Here is a 25828-nt window from a genome sequence, read left to right on the forward strand (position 1 = left end):
ACAGATATACATTATGATATACATTGCAAGTAATGCAAAGCAAATGTGTTTAGATACAATTCCATGTGTGTACATCGGTGGTGCATATATAGCCAATATGTACTAAATATTTTACGCATGGCGTTTTGCGGAAGCTATTGACAAACAAGAATTTATTAATAAATAATAACTTAATGAAAAATAAAGTTATTAATGTTATTATAATTATAGTAAGAAATATAAGTGACCATTATATAAATATAATAAGTGTATATGTGGTGCTATTCTGTGATTCTATATGATTCTATGAAATACTTGCCTAAACTGTTACTGAAGTTTCCAAGTGATGAAGAGTCCATAACTTCCCTGAGCTATTTGTTACATGCGTAGTTGCTCCTTCAACAGGGAGTATTTCTTAATATTTAATTTTTATGCTGCAAATAAAGGCCATCATCATCCCAGAATGGATGTGAACAACAGATTACTGTGATAGTCTTTTCCCATAAACTTCTATTGAGTGTTTTTGTGCATATTTCCTAATTTTTGATGCCTTACCAGCTCTTGTCCATGCTATCTTTTCTCATAAGTTATATATTCAAGGCATATCTTCATATTTGTTGGTGATCTCTGGGATTGCACTGGTTGGTTTGCACCCTTCTTGTCCATCCTAGTGGACATACATCTATCAGTTAGGGTTTTCCAGGCAGATCAGTGAGTATCAGTAGTTAATGAGATTAATAGGAAAGTTTAAATTAATAAGAAATATTCACATCTAACAGTAAGAAATGTTCACATCTAAAGAGGAAAAAACTCTAACATCCACATATTTGCAGTCTATTTGAGTAGAGCAGATGTTGAATATAGATCTTACCAGTGATCAGCATTGCTGGTTAATTTTCATCCTTTAATGGAAGGAGTAAAAATATGAGATGCGTTCATGTGTAAAGAAAATTCAAATTTGTTTATAGCAAAGCAATGATTCATCAGGACTGCTGCTAACTTTGAAGGATTGAGACAGATTTTTCTCTGTGCTGGTGCCCTCATGTGGCTTTGATGTTCAACTTCTTGAAAATTAATTTAAAATATCACTGCATGACTGACACTTCTGCTGTGTAAAAGTCAGGGAATAATTTTTCTGCAAAGCCTTGTATGTTTTGTGAGTACAATATCCTTTGGGAAGGCAAAAAACGCTGTCTGCCATATAGCCAGTTGGATTTGGATGTGCAAACTCTCAAGTTCTGTAACTTAAACCAAGAGCATTACTCACTGTTTTCACACATCGATGCATGTGATTCAGACCTTAATCCTCCAAGGGCTGTTGTGGCTAAAAAGATTCTGGTGGAGTCACTACCTCCTTTAGTGATGCTGCTAAAAATGCCACCACAGATGTATAAATGCTTTTAGAGATCTATGTTTTTTTCAGTTTTCAGCTCTAATGTTAGGTCAAATTTTTATACACTGAACTAAAATATGAAAGATTACTTCTATCAGGAAATAGAGTTTAACGTGTTCTTTCTTTTCTAGTTTAAAATCATCCCAATTTTGTTTCAGCTACAGCTGTGTTATCACAAAGAAGTCTTTATATTTAATGCTCTGAAGTGTACACAGGATGAAAGTTTCTTTGCACAGCACTTCTGAGTTGGTCTTTAGAATATTTCTAAATGACAGTCCTAGGAATTCCACTTTAAAACATGTAATTTAGCCACAAACGTTATGCAAGAAAAAACTTTATATAGCAAATTCATTACACATCCATAAATTATTTTAATAAGAAAACTCTTGCACAAGCAAGAGGTGACTATAGATGCTGTGGAGGCTGCTGGTCTGGTTTGATGCAAGGGTTGTCTTATGCTTTTTAAAGGTGCTTGTCAACGTATTTTCTTTTATAGCTGGTTTAGACTTAATAGGTATGGAAATTTTCCATTTGCTCTAGAAGGCTATAATTTTTTTAAGATTTTGCAAAACTTTGAAGCATTTGAAATTTATTTTTTTGAGATTTTTGAATAGAATGGCACTGAATTGAAAATTTGACTAAAAACTGGTGTATATATATATATTTGTCATCAATGTTACTGTTAACAAGAGTATGTAGGGAGTATAAAAATGAAAATGGAAATAGCCATGAAGCTAAAGCACCTGAAACCAGACATAAGCCTTTTTGTGATTTTTATGATTATCTAAGGAATATATTTGTGCAAGACAACAGTCCTATAGCCTTTTCTAAAGCCTGCACAACAGAATTCCCGAGAGCACTGTGACTTGTATATATCTGCAAGCACTGTGTCTCTTTTTCTCCTGCTTTCTCTACAGATTCAGAATCCAGTAACTTGGAGTGATTCCATCAGAAGAAAATTCCAAAACTTTTGATGGGTTCATTGCAGTAACATTCTTCCTCACTTTTCTCTTTAGACAAAGGAACCTTCCACCTAAACATTACCAGAGTACCTGACTAGTTTCAAGCACTAGTTTGAATCTCACTGGATCTGACTTCATAATTTAGAAGCTTTGCTGGTGCTTTTCTGAAATGGGAACCTCTACAGTAGGAACTCCTAGGCCTTTATTTTGGGGCGTTCATAAAAAGTAGTGTTCCTTCTTAAAAAGTAGTGCATTTTCCATTCATCTTTAGTTTGGGTTAAAGCAGAAATAGTAGCTGAGCTGAATCTCAGGGATGGATGGCAACTTGTCAGGCGTACATAGAATCTGTTAAATAGAATAAACTAAGACTTGTCACACCTCTGTTATTTATGGGATGTTTAAGTAATGGGAGCCTGTTAGTTCAGGGCAATTTTTCAGCCTATAAATTTGAACCAACTGAGTATATTCCATTTGAACAAGACTTTTTGCATTCTAAAAGTTTATGTATAGTATGTTTACCATTACTACCTTTATGGATGGTGAGCATGTTTGTTTGTTTGTTTTTCCTGTTTATACCCACTGGTGTTACACAAAGCTTTCTGGATTATTTTAAGAGCCTTTCACTCTTTGTGACATAAAAAAGACGGTGATTACACCTTTAATTTATTATTCAAATTCTAGTTTACAGACAACAAGCCATGACATTCTTAAGTTAATCAGAGTGACTGTTTTTTCTCCTTGTAAATCACACATATATATATTTCTTGGTATTCTTGAGTGATTTTATCTACTTTGTCTATTTTCACGGTACATTCTGAAGTTTTTATGATAGCATCTGTTCCTCTTTCCTCTCTTTTCCTCTTTTCTCCCAAATTTGAGTAATAATAGTGTACTTCTTTGAGATCACAATATTTAAATTCTTTGTACTGGGGATTCACTTAAGTAACTCTCCAGTTTGTCTTGGAGCACTAATACTGAACAGAGAAAGAAAGATTTAGACACATTTTCCTTTGATCTTTCTTGTCCCTGTAATATCGAACTAGTGAAACTTGTCAAATAATGATGATATTAATTTTCTTGTTAATTATCTCACTCAGAAGTTTTGTGAGTAACACATTGGTTCTCCTGCTAAGTTTTGAGGTAGGTTAAGAAAATTAATACAATTATGACTAAAAATAATAAAATGTTAAAATGCTTGAACTATAATGCTAGTGCTTGTACTAAGACTATCGACACATAATTAAGATATGTTTGTAAAAAAATGTTGGATTTTATGTATAGGTTCTCTAGTAAACCTTTCCTAATCTGCTGACAGCTTCTTCCAATGATCAGGAACAGACACTTGCAGCTCATACGATGTGTCCGTGTTTCTCATTTAGAAAATATGTGCTAGCAGAAAGCCTATAGGCAGTATAGCACTCAGAATATCCTCTGAGAACAGTGACATTCTTGAATTTCCATCTCTGAAGTTGATTCTAGAAATTAACCTTAATAACTAGGACAATATTAGTGTTATTTTGAGATTCATGTTTTATTTTTACTAAGATAAAATAATTTAACAATATAAAGAAAAAATCTAACAATATAAAAACAATCTACAAGTATATCGTTCTTACTCATCTGTACCACCCTAAACAAATCGGTATTTTTTTGTACTGTTTCTCAGTCAACAAAATACATGAGTTACAGGGCCTTGCAATCCACCATGGTCAATGCCATTCATTCTTCAACTATATCCCTGTGCTTGCTGACCTCTGAATACAAGGCTTCCTAAGTTAAGCAAGCTGTTACTTCATCTTATCCTCTCATTGTGTGGTATGTAGAAATATAACTGAAGTTTACAGAAGTTTACCATGAAGTGTAGTAAGAAAACGGACTGGTTCACTGTATTTCTGAACTGCAAATTCTGATCACAACCCAGCAGAATAGTATTAATACCATTGTTGTAAAATCTCAGCACTTGGTAAATGACAAGTAAAGCATGAAAAGGAAAATCTTAAACTAATATTCCTGGATTTTTTCCTCACAATCTTGACACCAATTATTTGTGTAATGCTACTGAAATCCTGTGTTAAGGAGTAATATTGTAACATTTCTAAAAAGGAAAATATACCTTTCACAGCTCATCCTCCGTTCTAAAAGAGTAGATGTTTTTTCCTAACTTCATTTTTTTTTCTTACATTAGAATTACCAGAATTGGTATAATGATTTGATCACGGTTTTTGTTTTCTGTACATTATTAAATGTACAAACATAAATCACGGCTAACTGTGAAGTTCCGTATGGACAGTTTCAAGAATGGTCACATTTGTAAGCCATCTGAAAATACAGGAATTGCATGGGACTTAGCACTTAGTTTTACATCTGTTAGCTGTTTTGGCATCCTTTTTCGCATATACATTTATTGTTCTCCTGTAGTATATTAGATCTCCCTATAAGATCTATGTAAGCTAAACTGTGCATAAATAAAGTAAAAGCAATTCCAAATATTCCATGTAAATTATATAAATTTTAATGTAATTTAAATAAATTTAAATTTATTTAAATAAATAAATAATTTATTTAAATGAATTTAGATTTATTATTTAAATACATAAAACCCAAGTATAGAATTTGACTATAGTGTAGAAGTGGAGAGTTTTAATGTTTATCAGTTTAATCAAGTAAGTGAATACACTTGGCTAATTTAAACTATCTAATAATTTATTCACATAGAAACCGGTAAATTTGGGGGTTGATAGCACAGAACTTTTTGTTAAAAAAAAAAAAAAAACTATGAGAGTTATACCATATAGCCTCTTTACTGTCAATAAAATTACATCGTTGCACTTAAATTTAAGATTACAATAAAAACAGAACATGCCAGATTATATTGGTTGGAGCACAATGTGATGATCCTTGTCAGAAGTTATACCACAAGGAAATATTAATAGCTAACATCCATATTCTCCAACTAGAAATTAAGAATATTTGAGTAGATATTGGCATAAAAGGCACAAAACACAAAGCAAAGCATGCTTGTGTCATTTGTCACAAAGAAGCATCGACATTTGTGCAACATGGAGAAAGATCAGCATTTTTGCAGACTCTTCCAGTATCACAGACGTTTAGGGAGTGTATCTTCTCCTTAATGACAGTTTATCACTCCCAGTACAAATGGCAGTGACTACAGAAAAAGAGATATAGGAGAGAATACATCCATACCCTTCCAGGAAATCTTAGCTTATATATTGAGGAAACTGCTGCTACTGTTACTGTGTGTATTTACATAAATACACTGCAGGCTTTTAATAATACAACCTCTGGCAGCTGGCACTTGTGGGCATTATATAAGACTGGTAAGAAGGCTAACAAGGCTAGAAACCCCTCATATATGCAGGTTTACCATTTGCATTTAAATAAATGATGCCAGCTCCCCGTTTTGTTTCAAATAAGCTTTAAAAAAGTTCCAAGTCCTTGAAATAAAGGACTCTCTTCAGAAAAGAATGCTGCCTGTTGCACAGAGGAATGGCTTTTCTGATCTTAAGGTGCTTCAGAAATACAGATCAAATATCCATGGTATTTCCTTCTGTAATGGGCCATCATACAAACATCTTATTAGCAGCCTATCTATATTTCTATAACAAGCCTATCTTCATCGTCACTACTAGTGTCATCATATTCAACTCTGGTTTGCTTCCTCATCATCTCTAAACCTCTCTTTTTGTATATTTTGGAAGGTGTTGCAGAGTAATTCTTGAACTCGGGAGACCTGAGAGTTACCGAGGGCTTTTTAAAAGTAGAAGTAGCTGTTCTGTGTGTCCTTCCGTAGCTCTCTGACTGCAGGGGGGTTCCATTCTTGTCAGCAGTTCCATGAAGGTGAAGAACTTTTTGGGAAAAGTTTTCCCATTCTCTGTGTTCTACACTGGGTAGTTTAGCCGTAGAGACTGACTCAAGAGGAAGCTCTGCTTTTGATCCTAATGAACGTGAACATCCAGGTTGGGAACTCGCAGCTGAGTTTTCCATAGAAGATGAATATGTATTTTCTTCAACTGGGCATTTCTCCTTTCCTGAGGCACGGATCACCGGATCTAATGTACCAAATCTTTGACTCTCTGACTCTACCTTTAATACACTTTCCTGGGTTGCCTCTAGATGTAAGGAAAGAGAACCAGCAGTCTCTGAGTTTGTGCTATCAGATTGTTCACCTGTGCCTGTATTTGTAAAATCAAAAGGACAAGACCAAAAAGAAGATGCCATTGAGTCAGTCTGAACATTTGGCTCTGACTCCCCTGGAACTGATTGTTGAAGCACAAGTGGCTGTGTCACTGAACAGCAAATTTCCACAGCACTGCTGACTTGCTGCATGGCTGTATTAACTGTGGATGAAAAGGAATGAGTTGTCATAGATACTTCCAGAGGTGGTATAATGTTCTGAAAAGAGAAATTTGTTCTTGTGTGTTCCCTGATTTGCCCAGAAATGTCCTGTAGAAATTAGGGAAGAAAAAAGTTTACATTTAAAAATTTCAATCCAGAGCAATGCTATCTTTTAAAAGAGTGCAATAATAATAATATTAATTATGTCAGTAGAAAGCATTTACCTCTGCTATAACTCATATCAACTGAGTAATTAAGGATAATGTCAACCTTTATTTATACAACTGTGATTATATTTGTACTACTGTTTTCCATTACTGCAGGACAAGTTACTCATCCCTCTTTTGATGAGAAAACTTTTTTTTTTCTCCCAGTAAATGGGGGAGGTGTAGTAATGGATGTATTTTTTCCTTAGGTGTTCTTTCTTGGTTAGGTGACAAATCGTGCTAATAATTTATGGATAATAGGAATTAGAGATTTCAAGCTACATATGTACTATCTAGGATGATGTTCTTTTCATTAAGGTATTTTAATATGCATATTGCAAAGATGTTTATGCAAGGTTGGGGGAAAGGTTTGGGATGAGTCTGCAAGAAATACAATGTCTGAGGTGGTGAGATATGTGTAGGAAATAAAAATATTTCATAAAACACATCTTAAGGGTTAGGCTCCTAAATGCTTGTGCTACATCAGGAACCAGTGCTTATGCTACATAAAAACAGTCTGGTTCTGGAGCTTCTGTCTTCAATTGTGGCAAGTCTAGGGAAAAGTATAACAGTCAGGATAAGTGTAGAATATTTTCCCGAGAAGCTATGCTGGCACTGCATGCAAAAGCATTGTTTGCAGCAGGTGTGTCTAAGGCCCCCATCTAAGCTAATGCAGCTATTGGTAGCGTCTAAACCATAGCCATGCAGGCTTCCACAAAGGGCTAAAGAAGATCTGTTGTGATGCTTCATACGCATTCTTCCCACTGCTATGTGTCCATTAGCATCCTCCCCACTTTCCTAGTGACAGGTTAACTGTCTCCATCTCAGCATCCTCTGTGCTACATCTACCAGCACCTCCAACAGCAGTGCCAACCAAGACAGCTAGCAAGAGAAATATACTTTCCAAATCATGCAAATTTAATTGTTCTTTTTTAAAAAAGAAAATTCTAACATTAGTATGTTTCCATTATATTTTAACCCCCCAAAATAACTTTTAACACATTTCTAATCAAAATCTGTGAATAGACACAATACTCTCAACTTGAACTTCAAAACTGCTGAATATAATTCAAGTTTTACCACTATCATTTTTTCTTGTAATAAACAGTCATATAGAGTACAATACCTACTTTTTTATCCACTTTGTCTTTTTGCTTAACATGGTTTAGATTTTCAGTATAGGACAATATTCCTGAGTTATTCTTTCCTTCTTTCTTCCTACTGCAAAGCGGTTTGTCTGAGGTGGAACAAGATGAGTCTTTTTGCTGGTGCAGATAATTTTCTATTGAAAAGAGGTTTGAAGAATCTTTTACTTTGATTGTTATTCCTCCACATGTTAGAACTTACTAAATTTCTCATCATATCACTGAACTAACTGTCCTGTATTTATTATTTTCTGTAAACTTTTATTCTACACCTGATACATTTTCTCAGCTACTGTATATGTGTTTTTTTTAACGACCACTAAAAAACGTCTTGCAGAGTATTAGTTATTTATATCTGCTATAAGCAAACACAGGGTATTGTTTCTGCTTCAAAGATGGCCATAGAATAAACAACATCTGCATTACTACCACTCCTTTAAATTTGTGGATAGGGGGGCAGAATATGTTGACTGAACCACAGAAAGGAAGTCAACACACAAAGCATCACACAACAAACACATGATCTTGTTTCAGAAAATGGTAAAGATCTATCTTAATCTGTTTACATTTCTAATATAACTTTATTTTGTGTTGTTTCTTTTTAAAATGCCCTCCTAATTGTCAAATTTATTTATGTAAGCATACGTATGAAAATCATGTGTGAGATGTTTGTCTTTTTACTTGCAGAACATACTGAAAGACAGAAGTGTTTTTGCAGTTCAATGCAAAGCAGGTATATATCAGAGATACTGTTAATGTTCATTCTTTTCAAAACCAAACATTCAATACATTCCAAAATATTCAAAGTACTTACCTTGTACTTTTGCCTGAAGAGAATGGCACTTCTTATACTGATTAAATTTACAGGGTTGTGATGAATAGCCCTTTTTCAAAACATCCCACATTCTGTTTGGAAAACAGTGCCTCTTGCTTAGTCGATTAATTTTCAGCTGAGCATATCCCTGTACATGCCTTCCTCTGTACCTGCATTACAAATGACATTGAAAGGATAAACAAAAATGTGCCATTTAAAAGCATCCATGGTAGAATAATACCACAGCATTAGGCAAATTTACTGGGAATTTGGGATCTTACTTCTGTGAAGATGTTAGTTTATGTCAACTCAAAAAATCAGGATTGTAGACAAGAGATCCACAATTATTTTATAAAACTTTTTCTCAGTAGGATTCAGTAACCCTTTGGTTTGCTAAGAGAAAGGGTTTCAGGAATAACAGATCCAGAAACCTTTTTCCTTTAGCTGGAATTTTAAAACAATTTACTTCATAAGTTCTTGAAATACACAAGAATCACCTGAGACTGAGTGGATGTTGACTTTTTTGTTTTTCATTTTGCTTCTTATGTGCAACATATTCATCCTTACTAATGAAAAACATATTTCAGTTATTTAGAAAATTCACACTGAATAATCCAACTACTTTGTTTTCTACTCTAGCTAGTTCAGTTAGTCTTAATGATTGGGACTAAATTTCATTGGAAGTTCCCATCCTTATATTGATAGAATCAATCATTTTATACACAGAGTGGTAAGTAAATCTAAAATGTTGTTTAGGTGTTTGGTGTATTCGAAAAATGTGTTAGATTTCACGATTAATACTTTGGTGAGTTAGCTACCAATACGGACTGGCTTTCAGGTCTCTGTATTTAATTGAGTCCCTGTACTTATTTGATATAGCCAAATGGATCAATTCTCAGATCATCAGAAAAGAAAGAGAATTTTTAAAAAACTGAAAAAAAGTCCCAGAAGAACACCACTGGACTGTTTGGGTTACATAGACTTGAGTGTTCTATTTTTGTTCTTATGATCATTTGGAAATGCAGTGTTGTTTGCCAAGCTAGACATGGTGATTAAGTTACTGACACTGATTTGTCCTCAAGGGACAGCTCTGTCTGGTTTTGGTCATGAAATAAGAGGGATGCATGCACGCAATATATGTTTCTTATTGAAGCCATTCATCAGATATTCTGCTGCCCCATACTCTTGAAAGACTAGAGGCTAAATCTTCCACTGATATGAATTCCCATTAAAGTCAGAGGAACTGTGCTGATTGATACAATGTGCCTTTGATAGTTTTGTACTCATATTCATCCTGCTTTGTATTTAAACTGAATGATTCTTTAAACTACAGCTGGTTCTAACTTTAACTTTGTGTTAGAACTTGATATTTATTCTTCTGTGTTCTCTGCTTAATAGAAGTTCAGGATATAGATCTGTGGCTAAAAGGATCTTGCACGCTGCTTTTAACTGTAACAGGAATAAAAACTGAAGTATGTTGATTCCCCTCAAACAAAATGAAATGCTGACAGTTTTGGAAGACATGAATTTCTAAATCATAATGAGAGTCAATTGACCAGTCATCATCTTTCCTTTGTAAATGGGATGGTAATATGGCATGGTAATATTTCATTGGTAATTGGTCTGTTCTGCTTACAAAAGTCTGCTCCTGATAGTCAACAATATGTTGATACTTTGATAATTTACCATTGTGAAACTGCTGCCTTGTGGGAATAGATCTTTCTCAGAGAATTATTTTTCCCCCAGTTTTGACAACATTGAACTTTGGGGCTGGCTTTCTATTTTCTGTGGACTTTATTACACCTATAATAGCAAAATGATGTCTGTATCCAAGGAAGCTGAAAACCATATTCCTTACCATTTTGGGGGGAGTTTAATTTTGTTCTGTTTGTGGCTTCTCTTGAGTTTATTTGTTGCAAGTTTTTCCTTTTTGCAAACTGCTGTTTTCTTCCTTTGCTCTGCTGTATTTTTGAAAGCACCACCAGCAGCTGCCGAGCTTAACTGTTGAGAATATTGAAAAAACAGAAAGTATGTGAAAATTGTTAATTACATTAACTGAGATATTAGAAATCTATGCTCTTGTTAAATAGAACTTAATAGCACAGTAGTTAAATAGTACTTCTCTGATTTTTTTCTAGAAGTTTTGTTTCTCTAATCACTTTGTCCATCTAATTTTATAAACTAAAGTTTAAACAACTCACTGCTTTTGTTTATTTATACAGAATTAGTGCATGTTCTTTTGTATTTTTATTCCTATATAAAAAACAAGCTTAGTCTTACAGAGCTGTTCTAGGATCTTGATAGATTAGTCTATCTTCATTTCCCTAAAAATGAAAAGCTTTCAAGCCTTAAACACTTATAATGTATTAATCCAAGTTGGTTTTGTTGACATTTCAGTTTATCTCCATAATGAGACATCTAGTATATAGTCTGCCTTTGACTCCAAGTAAAATAAAGTCTTGAGCTTGACTGTCTTCTAAGTCCTACTCTAATTCAAATATTAATTTAAAATTAAAACTATGAAATACAAATGCTGTTACAACAGAATATAAGAAATACCCCTACTGGGACAAAATGAGAAATAGAAATTATAGTCTTAGAATCATAGAATGAATCACAGAATGGTTTGGCTCGGAAGGGACCTTAGGGATCATCTAGTTCCATCCCTCCACCATGGGCAGTCTTCTGCCTAGACAGCATTCCTACTGAAATTCTCAGTAAATATTCACACACAAGTATGTATATGCACCGAATGAATATATGACTTATCTTGTAAAGACAGAACTTATAAATTCTGCATCCACAGATACCTGCAAATGTCCATAAACAAGTTGTTGGATAATTCTCTTATCTTTCTAATGACAGTATCTTTGTAAGCAAATTACACCCTTTTGAGAAAGGGAATAGGATTAATAATCCTACCTCCTGCGTCTGTTGTCCTTGAGAAAAGGATGAAACCAGTGTTTTTAAATTCTTGTTTGTTAAGCCATAGGCCACAGTCCTGTTAATATTTTTCATTTTGAAAATAGAAATATCATATGTTGACAGTGTGCATTCATTGCTAGATTCCTTGTCACAGGTGTGCATGGAGGAATAAGCAGAGTCTGTATTTCCCTTCTGCTCAGCAGGCAGAGGAAGGCTTTTGGTTAAACAGCACCACGTTAACCGAGGTTCAGCATTTAGTGATGGGAAGGTGCTCTTGGTGCTTGATACTGTTAAACTTGCAGAGTAGTAAGTCAGGCTATTATTGGGTAGTGCTGGGAATTCTTTACAGCAAGTAGTGAGAGTGTGGCGATAAAACGTGCCAAAGGAATGGCAAAAATAAGTGGAGCTCTCTGTTGAGCTCTGAGAATGCTCCATATCCTGCAATGCTGGTGACATGTCCTTAAGAATGCCTGGGCTTCCACGTGTGTCCTGTCCCATGGCTGTTGGCTCTGCGTCCTTGCTAGAAGTTCCCCTGTGGCCTGATGCTTTCATCGAAGCATCACTTCCTGAGCAAAGGTGATGTAAAACTTTCTTTTCTTCTTTGATGTCAGCTGATATGAAAAAACCACTTGAATACTTAGAAGTAAAGCATATTTTGTTCTTTGGGGTCTGTGCAGAAGAAGTGGTTATGCTCATCCACTTCTCCTCTGTTTGCCTTTGATAATTTAATTTATTTTTGTTCTGCTTATTTTTCCAAGCCTCTCTCTTAATTTCCTGTTTATAAAATGTGCTGCCTACTGTGGTTAAGATATTTGTTGTTTCTGAATTGACTGGTGAGCAAAATACTGGAGTTTTCAAGTTTGCATGTACATTCCATCTCAGCTCTCCTTTGCTGCCCTTTTGTCTCACTTCAAATTTTAAAGGGGACCAAAGCACATCAGTAGAATGAGAACAGAGTGATCCACTGTCAGAAGAGCAGGGTGGGTTGGTTAAGGTGTCCGTCACAGATGTGCAAGGTGTAATCTTCTGTTCAGGTTTAAACAGAATTGACAGATCTGAGGCTCTCTTGTCTTGTGGCAATTTAAGGATATATTTTGGAGGAAAGGCATTTTTCTGTGGGACCGGAGTTAACTGACCAGATTGCAGATGATGAAGTTTGGAAGGTGCATCACCAGCATTGTCACTGAGAAGTGGTATTCCTGTTTTCACAAGACATGTTTTGACATCTTTATCTGTTGCATTGTGCAAGGCTAAAGAATTGCAATCGCTTCCCCTTAATTCAGGCCCCAAAAATCCCACAGATAAAGTTTTTGAGATCCCTGCTGAATGTGAAAGAAGGTTAGAACCACTACAATTAACAGCTTTTGTGGGGAGTCTGGTTGTTTTCATATACTCCACGTTCTCAGCACCTCCAGATGATTCATTAATTCTCATGCTTATTTTTTGCTCTTCTGTTTTACCGGAGAGTTTCACTGGTACTGTAGAAAGACAATGAGTGATAGTGCAACAGATTCTCTCTACTTCATTTACTGCGTTGTTCTCACTACTGGGACTGGAACAGGGTTTTGAAATAATGTTTTCTTGCTTCTCCACTTCAACTTTCAGCTTTTTTCTTTCTGATGGCAAATTCTGGGATTTCCCCGGGGCGTCTCTGTTGTTGTTGCTGCAGTGGACCCACAGGGGCGTTAGGGCATGCTGGCCAGTTTCCTTATTCCTGTTTTGGTTTCCATAACTGTTTGAAGTGCTTTTATAATCTGATTCAAATGTACTGGATTCTTTCCCAGGACTTGATTCCTCCCATTTGCTACTCTGTACAGGCAAGGAGTCTTCCTTCATTCTGCTAGCGTTCAGTTGACACTGAGTATTTTGCAGCCTGAGCTCACAACTGTTTGGAGCTAGTGATGTGTTGTTGCCACCTGTGCATTTTTCTGTGTCGCTGCCACCGAGATCTTGGGAAGTTGCGCTCATAACACTATGTGCACTAGCAGTTACTGAATGTGATGTCTCCATTACATAAGTTAAACTGTCTGTAGTTTCCTCTGAGGACACATTCTGTAGAGTATGATTACCATTCGTACAGGTTTCTGATTTAACAGTGTTTAAATCTGTTGTCACAAGGGAGGGAAGACTGTCACTTGGAGAGCTCCTGACGTCTCTTTCCTCAGTAATTTCAGTACTGCTGATGGATTCCTTTGAATCAGGAGTGAAGCCTGTAATATCTGTAATCTTATTCCCCCTTTGTTTCATTTTCTTGGCATTTTGACTGCTTTTCATTTTTTGGTAGATTTTCTTAAATGTTTCATCTCCATACATTTGCCATTTTTCTTGAGAGAACATCTTCAGCTTCCTCTGATTGTGTTTCTTATTTTTAGCGCTGACTACTTCTCCAGCCCCAGGCTTTTTACTCGCTTGCAACTCCTCCAAGGGAGGAGGATCAGCCGCGTTACTTAGTGGCAGGTCATCCACTGCTGTTTGTCTGACTAGAGCTCGAGGATGGCTATTAGGAAAATCCACCGAATTTGCAACGAGGTTGTTGCTAGGCAGCAAACTAGCAGTGCCTGCAGTTACAGACTGCTTAGTAAGAGAAAGTGGTTTTGAGCAGCCTGCTTTGTCATGTACCATTCTTGTGCCTTCCACAAACGGCAAAGAGTTGCTTCGTGTGACAGGCACAGCGTCTATCGTCGTGGAGAACTGGGTAGGGACCGAATGAAAAAACATCGGCTTGCATTTTTCTAGGGGTGCAAAGGTAGATTTAGCTGAACAAAGAGAAAGGTTCTTTTTCCTATTCACATCAAAAGTTTTGATGTCAAAATGGAAAGAGTCTTTGTATGTGTAAGGCATTGGCAGATCTATGCTCCCTTGTTTAGAAAGGATGGTTTTTCTGGGCCTAACGTTGTCTAACTGAGTATCATCCACCACAATTTTGTTATGAGAAATAAGTTTTGAAATGTGTTCTTCCAGCCTCTTTTTCTCTAGCATCAAGGCTGTAGCTTTCTCAGCTGAGTCTAGCTTTGCACTGCTTCCGGCAGTGCACCTTAAGCTGCTGAAGGCAGTTTCATTTTCCAGTTCAGTGCTGTGTTCATAGAGACTGTGCAGCGGGCTGGAGGATGCCATCTGTTGTTCTGTGCTATCAGAGCGTGACAGATACCCTGAGTCGGTGCTCTCACACTTCTTTAGCTTGCAGTCAAATGGCTTGTAATCCCACTGTTTTTCTGAAGAGGTTGCTTGCTGCCTTTGCAACTGAACGTGCTTATTGGCAGATGGACTTATTTGCTCCTGTATCTTCTTTCTCTGGCACTGACCATTTGGCAAAGCCACTGGAGATGATAAACCTTGAGGTTCTTTTTCAGGAACCCCCTGATCAGTCTTTGAACTAAAGGACTGCTTAGTTCTTTCTGGATTTTCTGAAGCAAGTGATGAATTGCTTGTTGCCGGCACTGAAAGGTCATTAAGTTTCTTAGTGTCTGTTACATCACTGGTCTCCAAAGTCACTTGTTTCATCTTCGTCCCCTTGTCTTCACAGATGTTACCATGTAGTTTGGTGCCTTGATGTGATGTGATGCTCTCTGTTACTTTCTCATTTTGCTCCAATATGCCAGTGTTTTCAGAATCAGAGGGTAGTCTGGTATTGTTGACATGTGTCTGGGTTCTTCTGTGTTTGTACAAATTGCTTTGAGTTTTAAATGCAATACCACAAGTGGTGCATGGAAAGGGCCTCTCTCCTGTGTGAGAGCGAATATGTTTCTCAAGGACACTTGGCTTCAAACAGTCTCGTCCACAGTGTTTACAGATATATTTCCCAGCATTTTTTGTTTTTCCTGGGCTTCCAGTAGGTGCATTTACAGAAGAATTTGGTGATGATAAAACTGGTAAAGTGCTCACTATGTTTAATGTTAGAGTTTGCCCAAATTGTTTCTGAAAAACTGACTGGGGCTGATCTGTGCCTTCTGAAGGAACGAGTGGATTCAGGATTAAAGGTATGCTACTGCTGTCTAGATTTACACAGCGCCTGCCAGGCACTAACTGACTGTTTGGCTGAAAGCATCCTGGCTGGACGGGCTGATACAGGGGTATAGTGAGGGTTTTTAGATACACAGGTTGAGACAGCGCTTGCTCCTGTTGAGGAATCACACTGTTTTGGCTGAGAGCTGAAGAACCCTGTGCAGGCTGAAGAGAAGAGGTTGGAAGTGGCTGATCTGCTAGTGCAACGGTCACACCAGGTTGCTTCTGTGCCTCCATTTCAAAGGTTGTCTGCCAGGTGCTCATGTATCTGTAGGGGAGGGGAAACAAACAAGTAGGAAACTTAATAAATAAAATAAGCTAAGCTAATATAAGCTATAGTAAGTATATTTAGCTATAATAAGCTAAATAAAATAAACACTTTTTTATTAGTGTATATAAATAAGTCAACTGTTCAACTGGGAATCTTAGCAAATAAAAATATAACAAATCTTTTATATAGGCATTATACAGACTAAAATTACTTCTTTTTCCAATTAAATTGATTCATCTTTAATTTCTTAGCTAGGAATTAAAAAGTTCTGTGTAGTTTAAAGAACATTGAAGAATGTACTTAAAACCTACAGTAAGTACCCAAAATATTAGAAATAAATCTGAGCATCAGATTAGCAAATGTAAGGTCTCACCACAACCACCACCCCCAAAAAAATAAATAAATAAAACAGTTTTAATTTTCTGGAATCATATTCCCATTCCCATATTCTTTTGTGCAGCCCAAATTCATTTTGTTTAACGGAAGGTAATACTGTGGTATACTGTTTAGTTTTAGGTGTTTTGAATCCCAGCTGAAAACATTTTATAGTCATAGTTTTTTAGGTTAAGTGAAGCCATTGGTTGGTGCTGGTCCAGACTAATTTTTTTTTTCAACAAAAGAAAATTGTTTTTACTTTTTTTCCTTCTCAGAAACAAGCTAGGAAACTAACAAAATAAGCTAGTTGAAAATTATTTTTGGAAGAGCTGATAGACACATCAGCATAACATCTAATTATAGTTCGGGTGAAAATTAAAAAGTGATCTTTGGATGTTTATTCAAATTATTCTTCTTCTATACTCACAACTATGTATTTATTGGCTGTTATGAGTAACAGGCTGTTCTTGTGCAAACAGTCTCCAAAAAAAGACATTTAAAATAACATCATCGGTAGCTAAATGTGAAATCCGCAGTTTGTTGCCTTACTGTATAATCTGTAGCAGTGTTTTGGTACCTTCCTTGGATCTTTCTAATAGTTAACCATTACTGGGAAACAGTAAAAAAAAAAATTTACTCAAAAATATTCTTTGAAATTTGGACTAGTGCCATATGACGCACAGTATGTTACCATTATTCAAAGCAAAATCTCTGTTGCATGTAGTTAGTGAGAAGCTTGCAAATGATTCATCTCAAGGAGAATTGGCAAACTCAGTGAAATTGTTTTTAAGTATTCCTCAGTTACTGTTGATAGAGCTGGTAAATGGATATAAAACTGGATGAAAATCCAAAAGAAGTTTGACTACTTCACAGCTGAAAATGGTAGCATCTTGCTCACATCACATGAAAAAATGGGAAAATAACTTTGTATTCATGATCAGGTGGAACAGATTAAGGTCAACTGGTTATGTGCTCAATAGTAAATCTAATTAGCATCTTAATGAATAGCCTGTATTCAGGTACTTTTCGTATGAAATATATGCATCATTGAAACTGAAAGGTAAAGCAACCCTCTTGGTTATCTGTCCTCTGCAAATGAAAAGGTTTTGCATATTAGGATATTGCCTTTAATCCCTCTGATTATGTCATCCTTATGTGTAGCTTGCAATGCAACTGTAAATACTTGTCTCATTGAGCAGTGGAAAACCAGTGTACCAAGCACCTGGTGCCTATTAGTACGCCCTCCTAATTCTGCACCACTTCAGGAAGTTCTGTTGCTGGCTGGCAACCTATGCTTCACAGCCAAGCCTTCTTCCAATTTCTCTCCAATCTGCTTTGCTTTTTGCAAGAATTGAAAAAGTGTAGAAAAAACAGCAATCCAGTCCTTGGGATGTGTTTTCTGTTCTTCCTTCTAGAACAGTCTTTTTTTCTTTCTCATGCATTTTGTCAATTAAACTCAGTTATCAAGTGTGGACTTACCTTGTCCACTTTTCAGATTTTCACATGGAACGATCACTTAACTAGTTTTGTCATATATGTATTGTCTATATTGATAAAATAATGTTAAAAGAATATAGTTTATTAAAGGAATTAAGTTATCCATATTCTGCAGTGTGGTTAACACTACAGGATAAAAGTAGAGTGCTCTGATTTGCAAAATGAGGTTACAGACACTTCAAGCCCATTCTAGGTTTTTAAGCTATGTAATCACCTTCATATCCAATTTAGGTACTGTAAATTTGACTGATAGGTAGAAGCTATGATGACACAAACACAAGAAATACCAGGCATTGTATAAAGTCTAATATTTGCAGCAAAAGCACAGTGCAGATAAATTGTAACTGTGCTTAATAAAACCAGCAGCAAGTAATAAGGCATGAGGCACTCATAATCTAAGCATGCAGTAGTTTTTCCAGGGATGTTAGGGAGACAAAACTCAAAGAAGAAAAGTGAAATCTGAATACCATGTAGCTAGAACATCTAACAAATAAACCACATCAGACAAAACAGATCGTATTATCTGTGCTCCCCACCTTCCCCTGGATTAGCGTGGAAATGTGGAATTTACACTTCCACCCTGATAAGCCTGCTCCTGTGTGACAAATTTTGATCCCTCTTTGAAATTCTTGATCCCTCCTGTGCATGCGCAGTTGATGGGCACTTCAAGGCCAGACTGTAAATTAGTAGGACTTGTGGTGGACAGATGTTTTTAATATGAATCCTGTAGTTCCAGGGACCAGAATATCTGTGCAACTTCACTTACACTGTTAAGATTTCTGGGGCCCAACAAACAGTATAATCCTGAAAATTGTTTCAGTGTTCTGTAATGTTACACAAGGAAAATACCTAAGTGCTTACCAAATAGTTTTAAGAGTTTAATAATATATTTCTACTGGCTATGGTAGTTTGCTACTTTCTATAGCAAACAGAAGATGTTTTCTTCCTAAGTGAAAGTTCTGTGGCTTGTGTTCTGCTGTGGTAAATAAAATCATATTTTTCACATCTGTTGTTTTTATACAGAAAAAGCCACTATATTTCTTTGCACATTGACAAAAATAGCTTATCTCTAATTCTTCCCCTTGGCTAATTCTAGATAGTTTTTGCTTAGAGTAGAAAAACTTCCTTTGTTGATTATCCCCCGCATTCTGTTACTGAGCAGCCCCTACATGACTGTCTGAGCTCAACCTCTAGCCTGTAGCATTCAACTACTAATATAAAAACTTGATCCTACTTAGATAAGGAAATGTTTCCAATAGACAAAACAACGAGCAGGATTTGGCCTGTCCAAAACTTTCAAAGTTAGTTTCTTAAGCTATCAAAACTGGTCAAGATTCAATTTAAATGCAATTATTTTGTCCCTAGTTTGAATTATACTTTCAGGTAAGCACCATAGGTAGATATGTTGAACACTGCAAAGTCAAAAAATGGAGTAGTTTCAGATCGGCATAGCAGAATTTGTCTGATTCTGTAAATTGGTAGAAAAAAAATCAATGTAAGTCCAATGTGTTCCCTTTCCATGCTCTTCTTTTCTTAATTCCAAATATATTTTAGAAAATTTGCTTCTTTTTATCAACACTATTATAATAATCTTGATTATTCTCTTCTGCGATTTCTCTTGATTTTTCTCTTATGTGTGGCACCGTCAACTGCCCATCATTATTAATAAAATTACTAAGTGAACTTATAACTGCTTATTTCCAGCACTTATATGTAACTTTTTGATACACCATTGAGAGGAGCATCATAGTCCTTAAGTCCAGTGCTCAATTCCCTGTCTTCATCTACAGGTATAGTCTGTAGACATGATAGAGTTAGGTTTTTTTTGTAACCATGCAGAAGCAGCTATTCATCACTCTGAACATACATAATGTACTATATTATACTTAAAATATTTGCATTTTAAAAGCTTTTGGTGATCCCTGCCTTAAATATAATACCATATAGAAAAGGACTCCTCTTTAGTCTGTAAATAATTTTAGCTTACATACCTTTTATTGAGCCAGGCATTTCAGCAAAAGAAGTCTCATTTCTGTCAATAGTTCATGCAAGCAGAGAGAAACGAGGACAAAGACTTGAAACAGATTCGAAGTAGGAAGTATTTTTTTTACATTGGTTTCACAGTAACAACCTTCAGAAAACAGGAAGAGATGAAGCAAAAGAAAATGAAGTAGCATTTCAATCTGTTCTTATCCTTCATTCACGTAGGAACCTATAAACAGAATCAGCTGCCTTTGAAATATAGACATTTCATACACTGCATTCAATTGCATTATTCAGTGAAATACACTAACACAATGGTAGTTAAACAACACAAATATTTTGTTTATACCCTTAAAGGTAATTTGCTTGTAACCTTATATTAAAGACATTTATTAAAATATGTTGTAAAAGGAAACAATGGAGGAGAGGAATCACTTGCTGTATATGAAATGCTGAGCTCATCCCGTGTGTTATTATCCACCAGTGTCTTCTTATGGTGCCCTGCAGTGCAGTAGGAAGCAGTAACCAATAGGCAAAATACTTCAAGACTATTGAAAGTGTTTAGATCATTCTCGAAATACCTCTCTAAAACTTGTGAAAAGCTGTAGGGAAAACAGGATGGGACATCCTTTTGGGAATTTAAGCTTTGTTTGTGGGTTGACTTCATAAAATGTCCTCAAACAAAGTGGTCAGCCAGGATGGCCTGTGGGGGGACAGCTGTTCATCATGCAAATGCCTTTTTAAAATACGGATTGGGATGGCTACTTCCTTCACTGTTGTTAGACTGGGTAAATCCTGAACTAGAATATGCAAGATTCACTCCTGATAATGTTACAAAATCAGCATATCTGGCCTGTAAAAATTCCTTAGGAACACTGTGTTTTGGAAGATGGAGCTTTTATTCTGGTTACAACTTAACACAATCTGCCCAATTCAATAGCTGCAGCCTGTATCTGCTACCCTAAATTGGATAGTGGTCAAACTGTAATATTTATGATTGTTTGTCCAATATCCACCTAAGTGAAAACTCTTTCTTTTTAGTAATTCAGTCAATAGACTGATGCTGGAGCTTTATTCATCTCAGAGAGTTTTGCCTGTTGTTTGGATCACTATCAGGTCTTTTCTGGACCCTAGTATAGAAAGCCTCTAATTTTGGAGGTGGAAAAATATTTCTGTCTTCTCATCCTTTTTGTCTTTCTTGCCTGTCATATAGTTATTCAGGGTCAAAAAAGGGCTCTTACCTGGGCCCAATATTGATGCCTAAGATACTACTTTGTTCGATCATGCACTGAAATGCTCCCAGTACTAGGTAATGGCACTGCAAACACTTAAAATCTGTGAATCTAGAAAACTACTTGACACTGTGAACTGCTTTACCACAACTCATGCTTCTGATCCTCAGACTCATTCTGTCCCTACGGATAAAAGTAACTGCATGCAGCAACTAGTTTCAGTTCTACTGGGAGATACTTTCCTAAAGCAATGGATTCTCACGTGAGATCATCTGGAGGATTATTGCCTGCTACAGTCAACCAACAGAGACAGAAAGACACACATCTTATAAAAGTACACTGCTATGAATCAAATGATACAAACAGACAATCATAGGCATTTTATATAACCAGTCAAAATAAGCGTCTCTTCAGTTTTATCACACATCTGAAGTCAATTATATTTTATTCTTCTATGACACTGGTTATTGTTTGAAGGTAAGGTGAACTTACTTAAAAAGAACACTTATTTTAAACAGTACTAATAATTCTAGCAATATGCTGGGCCTAGTAACAACTCTAAAACATATAAAAGCTTTTAAAATTCATTATTTAGAACACTCAGTAGCGTATCAAATTCTAAATACTAAAATTGCAAACTACTTATCCTGAGAGGCTAAAAGGAAACAATAATTAAATAAAGTTACAACTATAGCAAGTGTCTGAATGGATTTTGCCATTATCACATAGGTTTCAGGGTTTAGCAGAAACTATTGAAGCTTGATTTGAAATTTCTGAATTTTAAATAAGTGAGTCTGGAATCAGAATGACACCTCAGAATGTGATGATTCCCATGTATATGGATGAACAGACTGCTGTAATGGCTACAATTTGAACTGTATGTTTAATAGGAAGGACTAGTATTACACTGTATTAGTTCTATTTGAAATTAAGTTAATTTTGTTTTCTATTTTTAACCTACTTATTTTTAGGTGTTACCTCCTAAGCTGGAATCTCTGTGCGAGATTGCTTATATTCGTTTTAGTTCAAAACATTGTCCTGCTCAGGGAAGCCCAATTAACTTTGGTTGGCCAATATACAGCAAAATAGCTATTTTAGCTATGTGCAGAGATAAGCCTACTGTCAGGTACTACACAGTAGGGAGTATGTGGTGCTAACAAACTCACTTCACACTCAATTCAGGTCTTAGTCAGGATTTGAAGAGATAAACCCACATACCATTCTCATGTATTTCTAGGTTCCAAGAATGTGTGGAAACGGCTCCTTCCCAGGCATCTAAAACCCTGCATCTTTCAAAGATACCCACAGGATTTTAGTCAAAGATGTGATCAACTGAAAGTAACAACAAATATGCTTCCTATACTGATAAACTAATGTATTTCAAAGATCCTATCACCTACATGTTCTTAAGTATTTTACAAACTTAAATGTAAAGAAAGTATCTTACAGGATTGTTAACTATTATTTTTTATTATTATTATTATTTTTTATGTGGACAATAATGCTGAAAACAGCACACAGTACACAGTGTCTTATTGTCAGCATAAGGTACAGATACTGGAATTATCATTTCCAGTTGCTAGACTACCACTGATGGCTAACAGAAGGTGCCAGTGTTTATGAAGAACTCCCATGATTGACTAGACAAAACTTCCATTTAAATACAAGTATAATAAAGGAATAGTGAGCTAAAGAGCCAGAAATAAATTTTGTACAGGTACTTCAAATGCTACTTGTTTAATGGAAAAGAAATGTTTATGAGTTTACCCTAATTCTGGAGCTTTCTAAACCTCAGTTCAAACTTGCAAATGGAACTGATACATTTTCTGATTAGCCCAGAAATGACTGTTAATCTTGTTTTACTTACTTAAAAACTATTTCTGCCTTTGCTCTTTTCTCAGTTTGACTTCATACCTTGAAATGTCTCATAACAGAAGTACTGACTTCACCTTTTCACTTGTTCTTAAGGGATGTATCTGATTTTTACCAGACTGCAAGTTCTCCCAGCAATGTGCAGACTGCTCATAACCTTATTAACAAAGTTGAGAGCCTCAGTTCCATGCAGAATTGGGATGAAATGTGCGATTTCCTAATCTTCTGAAACCCTTATAATCTCTCAACATAAATGTTTCTTGATCAAATTCTCACTTTGGGAAATCTTCCTATTTGTTAAGAAATCATTGTTCCTGATGTTTTGCCCTGCTTTATCTATTATAAAAGTACAAAGCACCTAGAAATCACAGTTATCAAACTTTGAAGGTCCAGTACTATATCCTGGGGACAGATATTTTTGATACTTTACTTCCACCACTGCGTTACATCAGCTAAATTGTATTATTTTTGTAAACCCTATCCCAGAAAACAGTATTAAAACATTTTAAGAATGTGATCTGTAACACCTTTCCTTCACTCTAGAATAGAATGTTTTGATCATTTTTAAATATACAACTTTCTGTCTTTTTGATTCTCCTTTCTGTGAATATCCACAAATGAAAACATTCAAAAGGCTTAAATCAATAATAATATTGTCAGCTAAAGTTTTAGTGTATAAATAAGTGTTGCTTTGGCCCTTTTGATCTCTTCATGCAATTAGTATCAGAGAATATTTCCTATTCTACTTCTTGTGCTTCTACTCTTACCAGCTCCACTCAGAAGAAATGCTTCTAGTTTATTATGTCTTTATTTTATCTTTATTGCAAACGTACACTTTTCTCAAAAAAAAAATTCTAATACATCTGTTGGTTTTGTAACACTTTTGGTGGCTTCACAATGAAAAAAACTAGGAATGTTAGTGCTTAAAAAATCTAAAAACCTCAAAGAATTTTCCATTCTTTTGTCCTTTCATCAAATTTGCTTCTGTGAATTTCTCTGGTTAGGAAAGAGTTAAGAACCTCCAGCCAGCAGTCTCTAATCAACAGGTTGCTCTAACAGAAAAATAATAACCCTTATCCATCTTTTAAAGTTTAGGAGGTTGGACTAAATGTTGAAAAAATACTGATTAAAGCCCTCTTAAAAACAGAAGTGGGGCCAGTACTAAAATACTCTGTGTTTTAGTAAAAAATCCTCCTCGTTCCTAAGTGAAAGAACCATTACATTAAAACAATCATAACTTAAAAAAATATCTCCTCCTTTCTAGAATTTCATTATATCTCTAGCTATATAAAATGATAACAAAACACTTGCTAACCTTTAGGTGGCCAATTCACAGGCAGGTGGAGAGGTTCAGGTCTCTCTGGAATAGCGTTGAAACAAAAGAAGCATCCTGTTTTCTTTTTTCAGTCTCTTTCTCTTCTCTTTTTTTTTAAGCATTTGAAAATTGAAGGGTGGGTGGTGGGGTGTGTGCAAAGAGGGGAGGGGGCGAAGTCAGCCCACGCTTGGTGTGGGAAGAGTTTTAATGGCCGATGCTGGTAATATGGTTTGCCTGCTACAGTGTCTGCACTACTGCAGCTCTGTGTGTGGGCGTAAAGAAATGACACGACTGGGTTTCAAACCATTACACTGAAGATTTGCAAACAGTTAAAAAAAAAAAAAAACACAAACCCATCAGGCACAAATGAAAAATTATTACTTTTTTCTTTTATCTTTTTCTGAGTTGTTTTTATTATTATTATTACTGTTATTATTTATTAACTTAATAGATGTAATCCAGTCAGGTTTTCTCCTCAGCCTCTAAAATATTAAAGGTAAAATAAGTATTTAAGAAGGTTATTTTGTTTTGTGTAGTTTGAACATTTTGTTGTCATTCTTGCTGCTATTCTTTTCATTAGCCTAGAAGCCTATATTCCAAAAGGCATCCAAATTTCCACAGTAATAGTCTTCAGAGCGTGCCTATATTTCTGCCTTTGAACATGCTAAATCTTGGTAGCACCAAGCAGAAAAGTATTGTAGACATAGCAGCCACTCCACAACCAGCCAGGCAGGACATTTTAAGCCACGACTATTCGCTTGAGTGTTCCACAAAACAGCCAAGAATAAAAGTGAAGTTCTGGCAACCCATTTTTGTTCAGCACTCCAAAAATGCTTCAGGCTTACTGATCCAAATCCAAATCAGTCAGAAAACAAATCTGAATGTTTGTTGCAACTACTGGATAAAAAGGAGGCCAACAGCAATGAGACAAAGGGATTGTACTATAATACCATGAGGAAGGAGAGGAAAATGCTCTTTAAGCTAAAATGCAATTTCTGGCACTAGAGGGAATGAATATAAATGGATGTGAATACTACATTATTGGGAGGGACAGAGGAAAGTTTTCTGACAGACAAGTGAGAACACTTCTCAACATTTTGTTGACCAAGAAGAATGAAACAGAGACAAAACAGTTTTGGAAAGGATCTTGAAAATGTCAAGGAGTCTTTATGACTTGTCTGGTCCATGACAGAAAGGGACCAGCACTTGTTAAATGCATATCTTCATGTATGTCTGAGAGAAAGCGTCCAGCTTGAAAAATCATGTGCTTGGACACAAAGCATATGCATTCTTTAGTGTGAGGCTTTAGGTGTGTGTTGTTTTGTTTTGTTTTGTTTTTTAATATTGAAATGATCCCCAAATCAAACAGGGGTTTTGTTGCATTTGGTGTTCTGTTGATGCTAAAGAGCAGGGCAACTGGACAGCTGGGCATGTGGGGACAGCAAAGGGAGAAGACACTTCACAATACCCATGTTGCTATATAGTGCGTACTATCACTGGC

At 35.9% G+C, this 25828-nt stretch overlaps 1 protein-coding gene across 6 annotated transcripts; it reads right to left on the minus strand.

Moving 5' to 3' along the window:
• Nucleotides 1-3846: 3846 nt before the first annotated feature.
• Nucleotides 3847-25060, minus strand: ZNF831 (zinc finger protein 831). 6 transcript variants are annotated; one of them, XM_083801025.1, is made up of 8 exons: nucleotides 24328-25060; nucleotides 22359-22429; nucleotides 19917-19957; nucleotides 11778-16050; nucleotides 10714-10856; nucleotides 8856-9025; nucleotides 8027-8178; nucleotides 3847-6798 (listed from the first exon to the last, which is right to left on the minus strand). In XM_083801025.1, the coding sequence occupies exons 4-8, from the start codon at nucleotides 16044-16046 to the stop codon at nucleotides 5944-5946; spliced, it is 5589 nt and encodes a 1862-aa protein (XP_083657151.1). In that variant the 5' UTR covers nucleotides 16047-16050; nucleotides 19917-19957; nucleotides 22359-22429; nucleotides 24328-25060; the 3' UTR covers nucleotides 3847-5943. The 6 variants fall into 6 exon arrangements, with proteins under 6 accessions (XP_083657151.1, XP_083657149.1, XP_083657150.1 ...); XM_083801023.1 differs by having other exon boundaries at nucleotides 19917-20056; XM_083801024.1 differs by lacking the exon at nucleotides 22359-22429.
• Nucleotides 25061-25828: the final 768 nt, after the last annotated feature.

This window comes from Anser anser (assembly GCF_964211835.1).
Source record: "Anser anser genome assembly, chromosome: 16".
Taxonomy (NCBI): domain Eukaryota; kingdom Metazoa; phylum Chordata; class Aves; order Anseriformes; family Anatidae; genus Anser; species Anser anser.

Excerpts from the sequence above, each read along its gene's own strand:
- ZNF831 (XM_083801026.1), bottom strand. The coding sequence starts at position 16,046 with ATGAGCACCTGGCAGACAACCTTTGAAATGGAGGCACAGAAGCAACCT. Across the intron at positions 9,026-10,713 it reads ATTAAACTCCCCCCAAAATG|GTACAGAGGAAGGCATGTAC; the intron begins GTAAGGAATATG and ends TTTGTAATGCAG. Across the intron at positions 6,799-8,026 it reads AAGACAAAGTGGATAAAAAA|GACATTTCTGGGCAAATCAG; the intron begins GTAGGTATTGTA and ends TAATTTCTACAG.